We start from the raw sequence: 18,503 nt of genomic DNA, 5'->3' as shown, positions 1-18,503 counted from the left end.
AATCCAACATATCCAATTCTTCTTTCTCCTGACATTGATAGAAATCTTTGGAAACTCCCATACATATCAGTTGGTTGAAATCAGCAGTCTAATGTGTATGTTGTTTAATGTAAATAAATTGTCTTGTTTCATTTATACAACCCCTTTTAAAATGACCTATTCAGTCCTGCGGGAACAAGCCATTTGAGGTGTCAACTAAAACACTTAAGTGTATAAGCTTTTCATATGTTATCATAATTTTTATTTATTCAATTTACATTTTGTATGGAATTATTTCTGGCTTTAACTGGTGTCCTCATGTCACTTTCATGCAAAGTGGTAGGGGAGGGGTGCAGACTCAGTTGGGGTATGGAATAGGCTGGGCCAGGGAAGCTCCAGTTCTGCGTATTAGGTATAGGCTTTACCAGTTGCTACATCGGTTATAGCACAATTGTACGCCAGGCAGGATCCAGCTCATGATAAATTGTCCCATGACTATATAAGTTATTTTTCTTAACACTATTGCATATTCACTATTACTTACTGATTATTCCAGAATGCGACAGTTGCAAGAACTGGAAGCATTTCATCAAATCCATATGTGTCCAGACAGCTATTGGACAGAGGTAGGTTACCATTATTACATAACAATATCATATCAATGTATGATAAAATGGTTTTCTGTTGGAAGAAAGTCTTCAAATGATAGCTCAGTAAATAAATAATCAACTCGAATAATAGTAATCTTACACAAGTATTTCAGCCTTCCCTTAGACTGGATGCTTATCTCTGACACAGGGGACAATGTTTCCCCTCCCTTTTGTTGCAAGGGAAAGTCTCCTCTCAGCACTCACACTGCTGCTGAAATGCTAATAAAAATCAGCAAGTTTTATAACATGTCGCAGATAGGATTTGAACTACAGCAATATAGTCTGCCACAAGCTCACCTGATATAAGAAGGAGAATGGCTTGTTACAAGCTTGCTACAAATATTGAATACTTTGCAAATTATTTTTTTGTAAAAAGCCGTCAAAGGATTTAACTAATGGCAGGATATGTTTTGGGACACAAAAACAAAGCTGTTATCTACGTGCAAACCTGGCATCACATAAGCAAATAATTTGCAAATAACTTTATCACAGGTACAGATTCATCTATGTATTCAATGCCAATGGACACTGATGTATATCGTGGTATATATGAAGATCCCGATGAGCTGAAGGCACAAACAGTGGAGATAAAAAGAGAACAACTTTCTTTGGATGAAGTTGAACTGGGGTCTGGAAACTTTGGAACTGTGAAAAAAGGGACATTGAAATTGACAAGGTAGATATTTAAAATGCAATATACCTTGTCAAAAATATTTTCAAAACACCAGTAGCATTTATTTATCTATTTACATTTATTTAAAAGGGGCAAAATAATGAAAATGGCATTTACCAGCACTTAACCATTTATAGACCTGGACCTTTTTTTTTTTTCATTTCTATTTTTCACTCCCAACAATCAAAAATCTATAACTTTTTTTTTACACACGAAGAGCTGTGTGGCAAGTTGTTTTCTGCGTAACCAACTGCACTTCATAGTGATGGTATGTAATATTCCATGCGTGTACTGGGAAGCGGGAAAAAAATTAAAAATAGATTTTACAGCTTTCACTGTGTGGCCCAAATTACATGTCTACTTTATTCTTTGGGTCGGTGCAATCACAGGGATACCAAATTTGTATAGGTTTTATAATGTTTTCATACATTTACAAAAATGAGAACCTCCTGTACAAAAACTTTTTTTCAGATTTTGCTATCTTTTGGCGCTAATAACTTTTTTATACTTTGGTGTAAGAGCTGTGGGTGGTGCCATTTTTTGCGATGTCTGATGAAGTTTCAATGCTAGCAATTTTAGGGCTGTACGACCTTTTGATCACTTTTTATAGAATTTGTAAAATCTTTCAAAATGGCAAAAAAGTGCCATTTTCAAATTCGGGCGCTATTTTCCGTTACAGGCTTAAAAGGAGTGAAAAAACGTTATTATATTTTGATAGATCGGACATTTTTGGACGTGGCGATACCTAATGTGTTTATGATTTTTACTGTTTATTTATATTTATATCAGTTCTGGGGAAAGGTGGGTGATTTGAATTTTTAGTTTTTTTATTTTTAGTTTTTTTACTTTTAATATTTTTCAGACTTCCTAGGGTATTTTAACCCTAGGTTGTCTGATTTATTCTTTCAAATACTGACATACTACAGTATGGCAGTATATGAAGAGTTTCATCCTCATTCATTACAATGTGCAATTAGCACATAGTAATAAATGGGTTAAATCCAGACAGCCTCGGGTCTTCACGGGGAGTGACATTCTCCAACAAGATGGCGGCGCCTACATGCTGCCATCTATTTTAAGCTGCTGGCAGCTTTGCCGGCAGCGATGTGCGGGTTACGTCACAGGTCGTGAAAGGGTTAAGGGACATCTATCACCAGATCAAGGATTGTAAACCAAGCACACTGGCATACTGGTGTGTGCCCCCTCTGGCAGGATCTGCTCTTCTTTTGCCCTGGTATTTAAGAAAAAAAATGCTTTTTAAATTATGGAAATGAGCCTGAGGAGCTCTATGCTCCATAGGAGCCCCTCAGGCTCATGTGCATACTTTTTAAAGCCCTTTTTTGTTAAAAACCAAGGCATAAGAAACTAACAGAGCAGTAGAACCTGCCAGTGGGGACACACACAAGTATGTCAGTGTGTTTGGTTTCCAATTCTTGATCTGGTGATAGTTGTCCTTTTAAAAAACTATATAGTGCATGTATATCCATTTTTACTAATCACCAATATTTAAAATGTGAATAATTCAACCAACATTTGGACATCTTTTCAGATCTGAAAGAAAAGTTGCAGTAAAGATTCTAAAAAATGAAAGCAATGATCCTTCTATCCAAAAGGAACTGCTGAGAGAAGCTACAGTGATGCAGCAACTGGATAACCCATACATTGTCAGAATGATAGGCATCTGTGAAGCTGAGAATTGGATGTTGGTTATGGAGCTGGCAGAGCTTGGACCCCTGAATAAATATTTGGTTAAAAACAGGTAAAATGAGAGAAGAATCATTCTACTATTTGCAGTTTCTTAAACCACTCCACAGATCTTTATGTATCCCTATCATTTATTTATACACTTAAAAAACCTGGCCTTTACCATTTTTGTGTTTTCATTTTTCACTCCCAACCTTCAAAAATCTATCTTTCCATGAACAAAGCTGTAATAGGGCTTGTTTTCTGCCTAACCAATTGTAAGAGAACCCCTAAAATGAAATACATTTTCATAAACATTAGAAAACATTGCCTCTATACCTACCTCTTTTGAATATCTATACCTACATTGTCTCTCTACATGCCTGTTAACTAAAATGATCAGGTATTAAAGCTGAATGCAATTGAACTGAGAGAGGTCCAATGAATCATTATCATATTCAAGAGTCCAGCTTATGTATGAGTGGGAGGTACAGCCACATCCCTAGTGTTTTACTGACACCCTGTATTATGATATGACACTCCTGGTGCTGACTCCTCCATGCGCTTCCTGGTGCTAGCCCACGCTCCCTGCACCCTCTGTGTGTATGAGATACTCCTAAACACATGACTGACACTCTGTATAATGATGTCACTCTCCTAGTGCTATTGGACACACCCCCTGCAGCCTGTGTGTGTATGAGATACTCCTATACACATGACTGACAGCCTGTAGAATGATGTCACACTCCTGCAGCTGGTGCCCCCTGCAGCCTGTGTGTGTATGAGATACTCCTATACACATGAGTTACATCCTGTTTAATGATGTGACACTCCTGGTGCTGGCTCCTCTATGTACTTCTTGTTGCCTGCGGCCACACCCCCTGCAGCCTGTGTGTATGAGATGCTCCTATACACATGGCTGCCTCTATGTACTTCCTGGTGCTGAAAGCCATACCCCCTGCAGCCCGTGTGTGTATGAGATACTCCTATACACATGACTTACATCCTGTATAATGATGTCACACTCCTGCAGCTGGTGCCCCCTGCAGCCTGTGTGTGTATGAGATACTCCTATACACATGAGTTACATCCTGTTTAATGATGTGACACTCCTGGTGCTGGCTCCTCTATGTACTTCTTGTTGCCTGCGGCCACACCCCCTGCAGCCTGTGTGTACGAGATGCTCCTATACACATGGCTGCCTCTTTGTACTTCCTGGTGCTGAAAGCCACACCCCCCGCAGCCCGTGTGTGCCCTATACACATGACTTACATCCTGTATAATGATGTGACACTCCTGGTTCTGGCTCCTCTATGTACTTCTTGTTGCCTGCGGCCACACCCCCTGCAGCCTGTGTGTATGAGATGCTCCTATACACATGGCTGCCTCTATGTACTTCCTGGTGCTGAAAGCCACACCCCCCGCAGCCCGTGTGTGTATGAGATACTCCTATACACATGACTTACATCCTGTTTAATGATGTGACACTCCTGGTGCTGGCTCCTCTATGTACTTCTTGTTGCCTGCGGCCACACCCCCTGCAGCCTGTGTGTACGAGATGCTCCTATACACATGGCTGCCTCTTTGTACTTCCTGGTGCTGAAAGCCACACCCCCCGCAGCCCGTGTGTGCCCTATACACATGACTTACATCCTGTATAATGATGTGACACTCCTGGTGCTGGCTCCTCTATGTACTTCTTGTTGCCTGCGGCCACACCCCCTGCAGCCTGTGTGTATGAGATGCTCCTATACACATGGCTGCCTCTATGTACTTCCTGGTGCTGAAGGCCACACCACCTGAAGCCTGTGTGTAAGAGAGATACATCTGCTCCAGGTTGTACCCATGTGTGGGTGTCCTTTTCAGGAAATAAACCATAAAAATCAAGCATTATAAACCAAGGACAATTTCTTTTAGATCCTAACTCTATGACTATGGTAATCTTTTTATATTTGTTATCCATGGTCTTTTTCCTTCTTAAAAACAACTTTTTAAATTGTTGTTATACTGCAGCAACATGTTTCAGTTTTCCCTTCCCCCTGCACTTCCTGTAATCTCTGAAGCAGTGGGCACACAGCAGTGGAATCTGCAGCACAGAGGGGCTCTGATAACACACCCTAGCCCAGTGGTGGCGAACCTATGGCACGGGTGCCAGAGGTGGCACTCTGAGCCCTCTCTGTGGGCACCCAGGCTATCACCCAGCACAAAGGTCACCATACAGGACTCCTCCTCCTGCAGTCACAGGGAGCCCAGAATGTGCCATGTTCAGCACTATTTTAAAGTGACTTGAAGTACAGGAGGAGTGGGCAGAGCTGGATTATCATTGAAGCCCCTTCTCAGGGCCTGTGATTCATCCTGTTAGAGGGACCTTAGGGGGAAGCTACAATAATATTCTGCATTGCTTCATCTTTTTACTGTATTGGTGTCTTCAGGACGCCAATACGTTCAAATCTTTGACAGAGCTGGGACCAATAAGTTACTTTAAATTGGCATTTGGCACTTTGTGAAAAATATGTCGCTTTTGGTTGTAGTTTGGGCACTCTCTAAAAGGTTCGCCATCACTGCCCTAGCCTATCTGGCTAATTAGCATATTTTTTAAAGTTGATTTTAGAAGGAAGGAAAACATCCCAAAATTTCCAATCTATCAACATCTAAAACTGGTTATTCACAGAAATAAAATCTTTAACCGAAAATAATGCCCAAATGTCCGAAACACCACTTTTTCACCATTTTGCAACATAAAAAATTTTTTATAAAAAGTTGTACAGTCCCCAAATGGTAGCAATGAAAACTTCATCAAATCCCACAAAAAATACCACAGTAAACAGGTCTGTATGCTGCAATATGAAATTATTAGTATCAGAAAAAGTTATTAGTATCAGCAAAATTAAGAATTTTTTTTTGTACAAAAGGTTTTAATTTTTTAATCTGTTAAAACATAATAAAATCATATAACTTCTTATATATATTCCTATGATTGTACTAAAATAGATGTGTCATTTGGAGCATACAGTAAAAGCAGTGAAAACAGTGTCCACAAGAATATGGTGCAAATGTGTTTTTCATACAATTTCATGGCATTTCGAAGGGGAGGGAAAAATGAAAACTCAAAAAACGAAAATGGCCTAGTCTTCCGATGAAAGAAAGTTCCCAAATTTGAATCCCTTAGTGATGTTTACAAAATAAAGATAATTCTTAACCCTCTTTATTTGACAAATTTTTTATTGCTGTTGTATCTCCTATTGCTCAGTGATGGTCATTGTAAAATTCCAGATTGTGGGCGGAGACTTTCTAGGTACAGGTTTATTTATAGTTTTATTTAGCTTCTGAACATTCTACTAGATCTGACACAGAGATAAAGGGATATGAGGCAGATTAGAGATTAAAGATGATGAGATCCATGAGATTCATATAACAAACAACGACACACTTCAGTTCATGCTACATCTGAGAGATAACAAACACAGTCAGCTCTGCTACATCTGACCTATAACACACACACAGTGCACCCCTCCCCCAGACAAAGACCTTATCTTATCTGTAGCTTCTAGAGCAGTGGTGGCGAAGCTATGGCACGGGTGCCAGAGGTGGCACTCAGAACCATTTCTGTGGGCACTCAGGTCATCGCCCCAGGACAGAGTTCAGCAGACAGAAACAAATCAACAAAATCTTCCTGCAGTCCCAGGCAACTTAAGAGATGCTGCTCTCAGCGCTGTTTTAAAGCGACACTTCATTGGCTGTTTGGAACTGCGGGAACAGTGAGAAGGTGTGGACAGGGCTGCAGTATCTTTGAAGCTCATCTTGCTTGACCCTTCATTCTTACTGTACAGAGAGATACTGGTGAGAAGCTACAATGAGAGTCTGAATTTGCCCTCCTTCTTTCAACTGTATTGGTGGCCTCAGGCAGCTGATGCGATTGATAGATGTGGAAGAACAGGTAGCAATAAGTTAATGCTTAAAATGCCATGTTGGCACTTCACAGTAAATAAGGGTATTTTAGTTGTAGCTTGGTCTGTAAAAGGTTCACCATCACTGTTCTAGAGTAAGTCTCTGCATTATGCAGCTTGCTAGCAGGGAGTGTCTGTGTGTAAGCTCATCTGAAATGGAGGGGGGAGGGGCTGGAGGCAGAGAGGAGAAAGACTCAGGAGAAGCTATTCATGAGAAGAATCTGCCCTGCCCGACCATAATCATAAGATTTACGGTCGGTTCCAGAGTAAAACGAAATTGAGTATACCAGGACTGGTTGGAATTATATCTGTGAAATGCTGTATTTTTGTTAATAACATTGAATTAGAGAATGTGTTATTTTGTTATCCTGAGTATTTAAGAGAATTTTTTTTTGTTTTTAAAGATTATATTTACAGGTAAAGGCTTATAAATTGAATATACAAACTGCATATTATATTATAAAAATGGATACATTTTGTGTATTCTGTTTCCCTGGACGGTTCTATTTGTCATGATAATGGCGGATGACTTTGCCATTAGTTTTAATTTTGCATAATTAACTGTTATGTCTTTTGTATTCAAACATGAATGCTACAAATAAGTATCATTTTAGCTATTTATGTAATATATGTAATTGGAAATAAGATATATATATATATATATATATATATATATATATATATATATATATATAATTTTTTTAAATTTTTGCTCTAATCTTTCATAATCAAGTTAATGCTGTTTATTAATAAAAATCAGCATCCTACTTATCATTCAAATATTTGTTTTCTTATGGTACTTAGGGATGTTTCAGAAAAAAATCTAACAGAACTTGTCCATCAAGTTTCCATGGGGATGAAGTATTTGGAAGAAAAAAATTTTGTCCACAGGGATTTGGCAGCAAGAAATGTGCTTTTGGTGACACAACATTATGCCAAAATCAGTGATTTTGGACTTTCTAAAGCAATCGGTGCTGATGAAAATTACTATAAAGTGAGTTGCAAATGCAAATAAATTGTATATTAATCAGTATAATATTTACAACTGACATCAAATAAAGCCTAGAAGGAAATATAATGGGGGATTTTTATCAGGGCCTGAATTAATCGCAAATGCTAGCTTATTACTAGTACTTGCGATTATTTTCCCCAAACCGCCACCTTCAAGCCAGGGGGGGCCAGGGTAGGGTGCAGATGGCTGGGAGTGGGCCGGCGCCAAGAGTTACTGTCCCCACACTTGCGCACTCGCTGCAGCCGGCAAATTTTTACATGTGAAAATCCGCCGGCTGCGTTTATTAGAGATAAGCGTTGCGCAGGACCCTGTCAGATACATCAAGAGGCCGCAGCAAGAGCAGCAGCCTGTGTCAACGTATGATAAATAACCCCCAATGCCTTTATTAGAAAGTTGACAGCTACAAATGATATATAGGGGCATATTTATCAGGACCTCTGCGTACCGCTAGTGGCGCAGAGGCCCTGAAATAATCACAAATGCTAGCTTATTGCTAGCTTTTGCGATTATTTTCCCCAATCCGCCACCTTCACGCCAGGAGGGCGTGGCCGGACGGGAGTGGGCCGGCGTGGGGCGTTACTGTCCCCGCGCCTGCACACTCGCTGCTGCCGGTGACTTTTCATACGTGAAAAGTCGCTGGCTGCGGTTTTTTCTACGCCAGGCCCTGCCTGGCGTAGGATAAACGCTGCGCTACTGGCAGCCCAATACATGAAGAGGCAGAAGCCTCTTTATGCATCAGGCTGCGAATTTGCAGCGGCGGGGCTATCATACGTATGATAAATATCCCCCATAGTGTTGGATATAGCAGTTCACATAAATAGTGTCTACATCTTATGTTGATGGAGTACATTCAGTAAATACCTAGTAAATGAGGTTTGCCCTTTGTTTGTTTAAAATAATTCAAAAAAACCTTTTTATTTCATTGCTCACACTTACTTTGCTGACCATTAGGCCCCCATAGAGTGTCAGTTACCCTGTGGCCTCGCCCCCAATACCCAGGTTCAGCATTTATCTCTACAAAATATTATATTCATGGACTTCCCCCCAATGTTGATCCTTGGTTGTCCAACTGAAATCCCCTCCAGTTCCAGCAACAGACTTAAAGGACTTTCAGCATATAATTGATATTGCTTGTGTAATTAAAAGTTGTACAATTTTCTCATATACTTTATGTATCAATCCCTCATGGATTTCTAGATCTCTGCTTGCTGTCATTCTATAGAAAGCTTCTATATTTACTTCTAATATGTAGAAATCTGTCCGTGGTGTTGTGCTGTCACACAGGTGCATGGCTCTTTATGTCACACAGCTCTCTGGGATACTAATGGTTTGTGCATCTATGTGTCCATCACTTGACCACGGACAGATTTTTATCTATTGGAAGTAAACAAAGAAGCTTTCCATAGAATGACAGCAAGCAGAGGTCTATAAAATCAAGCTTAGTGGACAACCCGTTTAAGTAGCAGGAAATGCCACATTTCAATTACCTGTAAAACACATCCAATATATGTGCTTCCATTGAAGTAATCCTCTTTTAGGCAGACATGTGACTTTCCTGTGCCAGCAGAACAGTGCTTTGCATTACAATATAGGTTTACATCTTTTGCTTTCATTGAGTTTGTGTTGTTTTAAAGGCAAAGACTTGTGGAAAATGGCCAGTCAAGTGGTATGCCCCAGAATGTATCAACTACTATAAATTTTCAAGTAAAAGTGATGTATGGAGTTTTGGTGTTCTTATGTGGGAGGCTTATTCATATGGACAAAAACCATACAAAGTAAGTTTTATTTATACTTACTATACTATATATTTGTTTCAAACCATTTACACAGCTCATAATTACAATAACACACCAGCAAGGTAGAGTTGGTTGAAAAAAGTGCAGGTCGACTATGTAAACCCTATATGAGCTCCTTTGTTCAAATATTTAAAAGTAGTAAACTTAAAACTGACCCCTCCAGTATCCCATTGGCAACTGCTATCCAGCCTGAGAATGTACCATAAATGATGACCCACTATTTTCTGCATCATGTGCCAAGGATCCTAGTAGGAGCAATTTAACAGTTCAATAGTTGCCATTAGGACCCTTGCCACTTACCCCCTTGGCGATGGGATGTTATTAATATTCAGCCCAACAGGTTGCCCTCTAATATTTAGTATTATCTGGTTGCCCTCTGTTAGCATCAGCCTTGCACATTGCATATTGTTTACATTGTTAGACATTACTTCTAGTATATTTTTAGTATTTGCTTTATTACAGCAGCATTTATTACCTATTTTTGGGGTGTACATTACAGTATTTAGCTTTTATTTACACTAATGCATTAGCTAAGGCATTGGGGTTCTTTTTTTAATTAATTATTAACTATAGAGCATGGTGTTGGGTGAACAATTCCTTACCCAATACAACTATGTTCTGACTTGTGTGTCGTATTTTTCGGACTATAAAGCACACAAAATTTCATTAGATTTTCTCAGAAATCAAAGCTGCGCCTCATAGTCCAGTGCGCCTTATATATATAAAACGTACTTACAGATAACACGTATCTTATAACTTTTAAGAGTGTTTAAGAGCTCCGCGCCAGCAATATCCTGCACCAGCCCACACTGTACAGCGGGCACAATACCTCACACTGCCAGGGCCGGCAGTACCACCAGCGCCATAGTGCTGACCACGCAGCAATCCTCAGCGGTCTGAGTAAGCAATTTTACCCCTATACCTGCCACCACTGTAACAGGGGAAAGAGAGGGAGCCACAGGGAACCCCACAGGACTAATACCCTGCCTGAAGAGGGAAAGAGAAAGGGCAGAGGGAGACAACTTAACCCCTGAAGCATATTGCAACATTAACCCCTAACAGCACATTCCTCTGAGATACGAGCTCTGTGCACTGGAGACACGTTTACCTGGAACTGTAGCTACCTTCAACTGTGCACAGGTCTGCCACCTGCGGGTCCTTCATTTTTATAATCAGATGCGCCTTATCTATGGACCTAGGTGTCTTAGTAGGCATTTATTGATGGTGCGCCTTGCAATCCGGTGCGCCTTATAGTCTGAAAAATATGGTACTTGTGTGTTGTGTATGTCTGTTTTTTGTACCCAATAAAGGTTTACATGTTTATCTTAATAGCTGTTGTATGGCACAAACTTTTCCATGGAATTATACGCTGCTATTTAGTGTGTCTGCTATTGAGGTATAAGCTGTTCCTGTATTGTGACCCTCTCTTATCTATTACTGAGCTAACTATTAACACAATTTATCGTATCTCACCCTAGGGACAACTTTATGGGGGGCCACAGGAAGGTAAAATTATACAGTGTGGGTAAAGCATAGAAAGGGGGCATTGTATATGGTGAGCTGTGAGGAGGCATTATACTAAGTGGGTGCCATGATGAGGGACAATGAAGGGATATTATGTACTGTAGGAATGCCAGGAGTGAGGTAAGGGCTGGGAAAGGGATTGGTTTATATCTCTCTCAATAAAAAGTTTGATGTACGACTAATTTGTATTGTACTGTTATTAAATGCATTTGAAAAGTCCTGATAAACAAAGCCCCCAATCTTTCACATCATCATTTGTAGGAAATTTTGAAAAACCATTGTAGTTTTTTTTTCCAGAAACAGTGCTACACTAGAGGCTGTGTTTGGAGTGCAGCTCAGATCTGTCCAATTTAATATTTATTTTAAAATACATTTCTATAGGGAATGAAAGGTGGAGAAGTGTCCATGATGATTGAGAGTGGGAAACGTATGGAGTGCCCCCCCAAGTGTTCACCAGAAATTTATGAAATTATGAAATTATGCTGGACTTACAAGTAAGTATGCACTCAATACTCACTACTACCCATAAGAGGCATGACTTTGGGACATAAAACCTTACTGCTGTGAGCTCCACACTAGTTTCAGTGAAAGGCCTTCGCGGCCTGTATTCATTATTCCATTAAAACTGCAATATGGTATATATTTGTAGCAAGATACATTTTACAATAGGCTCAGAAGGGGATCTCAGAGGCAATCTCAAATCACTGTAATTGAACATGTAAATATCTAACCATCACTCTTGCGTCTCGCTTTCCCTCATCTGTATTTGCTCCTGACCCGAGGACACCCTCATTTGAGACGCTGACTCATCCTGGGATCCTTGTCCGCAGGAATTTTCCATCTCCAAGAAAACTTTGTGTCTGGACAATGACACCTTGCCAGATACCCCCTCTTGACATTTCTTTGCCCCCGAGAAACCCCTCTAAACACTGCCGCTGTGACAAAGGAACAATAAAAAACGTCCTACAGAAAAGGAGCAGATAGGATCACATTCCACACCACCCCTCCCAACTCTTAATTTTATTTGACCCCCTCCAATAGCTCTGCTTTTTTTCCAATGTCATGTGCCTCCTTCCACTACATTTCGTTGCATTCCAGGGCTACCTTTACATGAGTCAGAAACTTTTGTGGGAAGACCAGGGGTTTTTTAGTGGCATTTTAAGAAGCATACAACTTTGGTTGATTTTAATTACTTTTTTATGTTAAAAATGTTCAAAAAACATTTACTTTTTTTTAGCCAAACCCAGTAGTGGTAGTGGTCCAACAAAGAGAACTCTACTGTTGTGTAGTCTTCATGCCTGATTTTTGCTCACAATCACTAATGTAAATGCCTGCTATGATTATCTGATATCCAAATAAGTTTTCTAGGAAAAAGGGAAATTTTGCGTCATATGCTATAGTAAAGGGGTTGTCCAGTTTTAGCAGGTAAATGTAATTGTTTGTATGTTAAAAGATTATACAATTTTCCAATATTTTTTCTGTAGCAATTCTGCACAGTTACCTAGATCTCTGCTTCCTTCAATTCCAAAGGAAGCTTCTATTTTTACTTCCTGTGGATAAATACCAGTCCTTGGTCATGTGATGTCACACAGGTGCACGGCTCATTATAACACACAGCTGATGATACTAACAAGCTGTGCACCTGTCTGACATCACATGACTGAGGAAAGATTTCTTCCCCTCTGAAAGTAAATGATGAAGCTTCCTATAGAATGACAGCAAGGAATTGAATAATTAATTGTATATTAGAAAATTTCATATAAGAAAATAGTTAACATGAAGACTAAAGCGTAGTTTAAGCGTAATAGCAGGAGTCTAGTGTAAATAAATGGGCAAGCCAGATTATGGCCACCTTTAGATGATATAGTTATGGTAATTTTGTACAGTTATTTATATTTCTACAATTGCATCAATCTTCATCCACTGATATGAAACAATATGGGATAGTTGTACCAAAAACAAAGTACTCGTTAATATTTTGTTTACACTATACTCTGCTGTGTATAATAATTTGAAACTGTGCATTTTGATTTTTTTTAAATTTTCAAGAATATACTGTCATCATTGAGAGGTTTGATGAACACACGTTTAGTTTTCATGTGCATCTACCGTTTAGGAAAATCAGAGAAAAATATAATTTGCAAAACAATTTTGAACATGGCGTCTATGCTCTAGATCAGGGGTCTCAAACTCGCGGCCCGCGGGCCAACTGCGGCCCGCGGGACAATATTTTGTGGCCCCCACCTGGTCGCGCTGCATGGAGAGGGCTCAGCCGGTAAGTCTTTGCTGCATATTGCAGCAAAGGCTTACCGGCAGTGGCGTACCGATCGCGGTCGCAGGGGTCGCGACTGAGACCGGGCCCATGGTCAGTCAGAGGCCCGCACCTGACCCCTGCGCTGCGCTGATAACTCGGCGCAGCCCAGCGGGCAGATGTTTTAAATTGTGACAGCCGCGGGCCTTCCCGTTACAGCGCACGGACTGTTCTGTATCTGGTCCGTGCGCTGGATCAGGGAGGGCCCGGAGCTGTCCCAATTCAAAATAAGAACGGGCCCCCGATCCGCCCACCGTCCCACCCACCTCAGCGGCCGTTCCCACCCATCGCATCCATAGACGCCGACACGTCTGCCTGCGCCGGGTCTGCTGAGGTCCATGACCCGGCACCTGACCTGGCAGACGCGTCATCAGCCGTCGCCTGCGCCGATCTGCAGAAGAGAGAGCGCGAAGAGGAGCGGGATAACTAGGTAAGAGTTTTATTTTTAATCTTGCTTAAGTATATGGGGCCCTGTTTCTATTTGGGGGGGCATAGGTGAAAGTTAGGAAATTTGGGGGGATATTACCTATGGGGGACATTAATCACGGCTACTGCTGGGGGGATATTAATTATGGCTACTGGAGGGGGGGGGGCATTAATCATGGCTACTGCTGGGGGGGACATTAATTATGGCTACTGGAGGGGGGACATTAATTATAGATACTGCTGGGGGGGACATTAATTATGGCTACTGCTGGGGGGGACATTAATTATGGCTACTGGAGGGGGGGGGCATTAATCATGGCTACTGCTGGGGGGAACATTAATTATGGCTACTGGAGGGGGGACATTAATTATAGCTACTGCTGGGGGGGACATTAATTATGGCTACTGGTGAGGGGGGACATTAATTATGGCTACTGGTGAGGGGGGACATTAATTATGGCTACTGGAGGGGGGGGCATTAATCATGGCTACTGCTGGGGGGGACATTAATTATGGTTACTGGAGGGGGGACATTAATTATAGCTACTGCTGGGGGGGACATTAATTATGGCTACTGGTGTGGGGGACATTAATTATGGCTACTGGAGGGGGGGGGCATTAATCATGGCTACTGCTGGGGGGGACATTAATTATGGCTACTGGAGGGGGGACATTAATTATAGCTACTGCTGGGGGGGACATTAATTATGGCTACTGCTGGGGGGGACATTAATTATGGCTACTGCTGGGGGGGACATTAATTATGGCTACTGCTGGAGGGGGGGACATTAATTATAGCTACTGCTGGGGGGGACTTTAATTATGGCTACTGGTGGGGGGGACATTGATTATGGCTACTGGTGAGGGGGGACTTTAATTATGGCTTCTGGTGAGGCGGGACATTGATTATGGCTTCTGGTGGTGGGGGGGGACATTGATTACTGCTACTGGTGGATGGTGTTCAATGTTTTTATGCATAATGGGGGGGGGGCCCTGTTGGGAATTTTGCCCTGGGGCCCAGAGGACTCTAGTTACGCCACTGCTTACCGGTAACACCCGCGATCAGTGCTAGCACCGATCGCGGGTGCTTTCACAGCGATGGCTGCCGGCAAATAAAAAAAATTATTTTTGTACAGGAGTTTTTATGGAATGGAGTGTCCCTGACTGGGCTCAGTGCGGTAGGAGCTTGGGACCCCTCGGTACACAGGACGCGTTCATAGAGAAAACACGTCTCCCAGCTTGGGGCTTTCCTTGCACTGGGAGACGCCGTGACATTTGAATCTGAATAATGATATTTTGTAAGCGCATTTTGTGTGGAAAACTTGATGCGGCCCAGCCTTACCCAGAATCTACCTCCAACGGCCCCCAGGTAAATTGAGTTTGAGACCCCTGCTCTAGATGTTCCATGAAGTAGTTTATGGAGCACAGCTAAATGCGGAAGAAGCACCTGTATACCCCTCCCTATTGATGTTTATCCATATTGTGTTCACAGCCAAACAGAGACAGTAAATTTAAAATGATGTAAAGCATAAGCACGTTTTGATCAACAGAGTATTATCTAAGTCTAAGAACAGACTGAATTTGTGATGACTTCTGTCATATTTTACAGAGTTGAAGACCGTCCTTCTTTTGTCAGCGTTGAGCTCCAACTCCGAAATTACTACTATGAAATTGCCCAGTGAGCTATTGAAGCAATTTCCTGCCTCGATTTTGCCTCATATGTACTTATCTTAAAGAAATGTACACTCTGTTATTTCTAGAAACTGAGCATTTATATTTTAAACTCATGATGACGTTGTTTTTTTAAACTAAACAATAAAATGACCACATTTTTTTTTTGTGGATGGAATATCTGTATACTGATCAAACAATGTTCCTATTGGAGAGTATCAGATGCCCACTTTAGACAACCTTGTTGTCTCATTATTATTTGTATAATACTGCTTGGATAACATGTTGAGAATTGGATTTCAAATCCCAAAAAATAAAGCAAAAAGATTTTAACCACAAGCAGATCCTTAGCGTTTTTTTCTTATTGATACATGTGCTGTTTGGTCTTTAATGAGATTGCGACTTTTTAAAACAAAAGTCGTAAAAGGTCTCCAAAAGTCGCAATCAGTTCCAAGCTATTTTCTATGCTAGACTTGCGCTCAAAGGCGACTTTTTTGCAAGTTTTTTAAAAAGTTGCAGCTTTCACATCTGATTCCTGGTAATAACTCAGGGAACACTGCAGAAAACTAGATAATGATGAGGGGGGAACTGCTCCTTTTCAGACCCTCCCATTTGTCAACTGCCTAGTCACACAGTAGATGCTAATGAAAGGTACAATACAACATATCTTTTTTTCTGTAAAACCAATTTTTAATACAAAAACACTTTGGCAGTGTATGTACTATGCTCTGTGGGGACTGGGGGAGTGCTAAAAATGGGTCTCCTGGTGAGGGAACCTACCACCCCGATTCTACCTATAAAGGTAGAAGGGGTGGTAGGTGGATGGATGGGACGTGAGGAGAGCCCTTTTTTGGGCTAATCCTCACGTCCCGGGTGTCTTTTACAACTTTATTACATGTATATGCAAATTTTTTTATGCGGCTACGGGGGCGTGGAGTAGCAGGACATGAGGCCACTAGTCGCGGTTACTCCACGCCCCAGTAGCCGCGTTACTCCGCCTACCAGGTAATCCTGGTAGCTGCACGCCCTCGTCCGAGTCCCCTGCGTTCTGCGCATGCCTCATGTCCGGCTACTCCACGCCCCAGTAGCCGCATAAAAAAATTATAAAAAGCATAAAAAGCATATACATGTAATAAAGTTTTGTAAAAGACACCCGGGACGTGAGGATTAGCCCAAAAAAGGGCTTTTCTCACGTCCCATCCATCCACCTACCACCCCTTCTACCTTTATAGGTAGAATCGGGTGGTAGGTGTCCTTTAAGCATCATGAAAAGTCTCAAAAATGAAAGTAAAAAGGAAGTCAAAAGTTAGATACATGTGCCCCAGCGAGTGTATATATATATATATATATATATCCAGGGCTGGCTCCAGGTTTAAGCAGGCCCCTGGGCGACAGAGCCTTAGTGGGCCCCTTTTCAGAAGATGTGCCACACTGCCCCACCCCAACCAAAGCCGCACTGTCCCCTTATAAGCCACATTGTCATCCTCCCTGTAGCCACACTGTCCCCCCATAGGCCACACTGTACACCCCAAAAGCCACATTGTCCCTCCTTACGTAGCCACACTGTGCCCCTATGGGCAACACTGTCCCCCCACCCATAAGCCACACTGTCTCCCCACCCATAAGCCACACTGTCCCCCTACCCATAAGCCATACTTCCCCCTCCCCCCATAAGCCACACTGTCCCCCATAAGCATAGAAACTGAAAACAACAGGAGCTAGAATGTGATCATTTGTACCAGTGTCTTTAAGCAAATTTTTTTTCGGCACCCTTGGGCCCTGGCATTTGCCCTGGTAAGCCAGATTCTGGTGCCAGCCCTGAGAGTCTCAATGAGGCTTACTCTCATAGAAGAAATGAAAAAGCACATTACAGCACAGAAAAGATGTTTCAGTATTTGGAGCTTATTGTAAATCTGGTGAATCACAGATGATGTCTTTGATCAGAGGGGGTCATTTTCTTCTTCTACACAGAGTTTTATTTTAGAATCTTTCACTTGTCTGTATAGAATTAGCAACACATACATTTTTGATTTCTTGCATCATCATTTGTATTACCTACTTAATGCAAGCTTAATACTGTTCTCGTACTCCTCTGAAGATCAAAATTTTTCCCTACAGCAGCCAATTCGGTAACAGGGTCCTCACTGAAGCCAGTATAGCAACAATGCCCACAAAGTAGCCAATATTGGACCAGGAAGTTGACAATGTTCTTTTACCTAACAGCACTTTGGGTACTGTTTGCTATCACATGTAGGATTCTGTAAAAGATATGTCTACCTACAACATCACTGACACACTGCCAAACCCATAATGCTGTATGATGCTGCAGGCAGATTAATTTTCACACTTCATCTCCAGACTCTGCCTTTTGTACACAATATTAACCAACTATTAGATCTTAGAAGATAAAGGACACCAACAGGAACAGTTAATTCTGGTGTTCTCTGGTCAGTTCTAGTTTAGTTTATGAGTTGTGAGTGAAGACACTGCTATAGAATGTCATCCAGTTTGGTCAAAAACATGATAACTCCACCATTATTTTATTTTTTTTGCTAAGGTGATAGACTTGTGAGGCATGGCAATACACTGCAGTGGACAGCTAGATCATGCTATCAATCCTTTACTGATATGTTTCCTCTCTTCAAAACATGGTATATCTATATACTTTTAAACCATAGCAGCTTTCCCTTCTTGGACAGACCCAACCACACACTCTTCTGTGGCTGTCTGAAACTAAATGGTACATATCTATGGCATCATCTAAAGGCTTGATTTGAAGTACCACAAGAAGAGTTTCTCTGTATGGAGACTTTGCCAATAAAGGCCGTCTT

The 18,503-nt window shown here is 41.4% G+C and overlaps 1 protein-coding gene across 8 annotated transcripts in view; it reads left to right on the top strand.

The window, feature by feature from the left end:
- The window catches only part of SYK (spleen associated tyrosine kinase), a 174,022-nt gene extending 158,019 nt beyond the window's left edge, over positions 1 to 16,003 (top strand). For all 8 annotated transcript variants that reach the window (XM_072150771.1, XM_072150772.1, XM_072150769.1 and 5 more), the window contains 7 exons: positions 536 to 605; positions 1,122 to 1,305; positions 2,852 to 3,061; positions 7,737 to 7,926; positions 9,579 to 9,719; positions 11,646 to 11,758; positions 15,611 to 16,003. In XM_072150771.1, the coding sequence (XP_072006872.1) occupies positions 536 to 605; positions 1,122 to 1,305; positions 2,852 to 3,061; positions 7,737 to 7,926; positions 9,579 to 9,719; positions 11,646 to 11,758; positions 15,611 to 15,683 (981 nt within the window). In that variant the 3' untranslated portion in view covers positions 15,684 to 16,003. The remainder of the gene's footprint in view (positions 1 to 535; positions 606 to 1,121; positions 1,306 to 2,851; positions 3,062 to 7,736; positions 7,927 to 9,578; positions 9,720 to 11,645; positions 11,759 to 15,610) is intronic.
- Positions 16,004 to 18,503: the final 2,500 nt, after the last annotated feature.

This window comes from Engystomops pustulosus, chromosome 1 (assembly GCF_040894005.1).
Source record: "Engystomops pustulosus chromosome 1, aEngPut4.maternal, whole genome shotgun sequence".
Classification (NCBI taxonomy): Eukaryota; Metazoa; Chordata; class Amphibia; order Anura; family Leptodactylidae; genus Engystomops; species Engystomops pustulosus.
The sequence above is the reverse complement of the archived record's forward strand: the minus strand, read 5'-3'. Positions and strand labels throughout refer to the sequence as shown.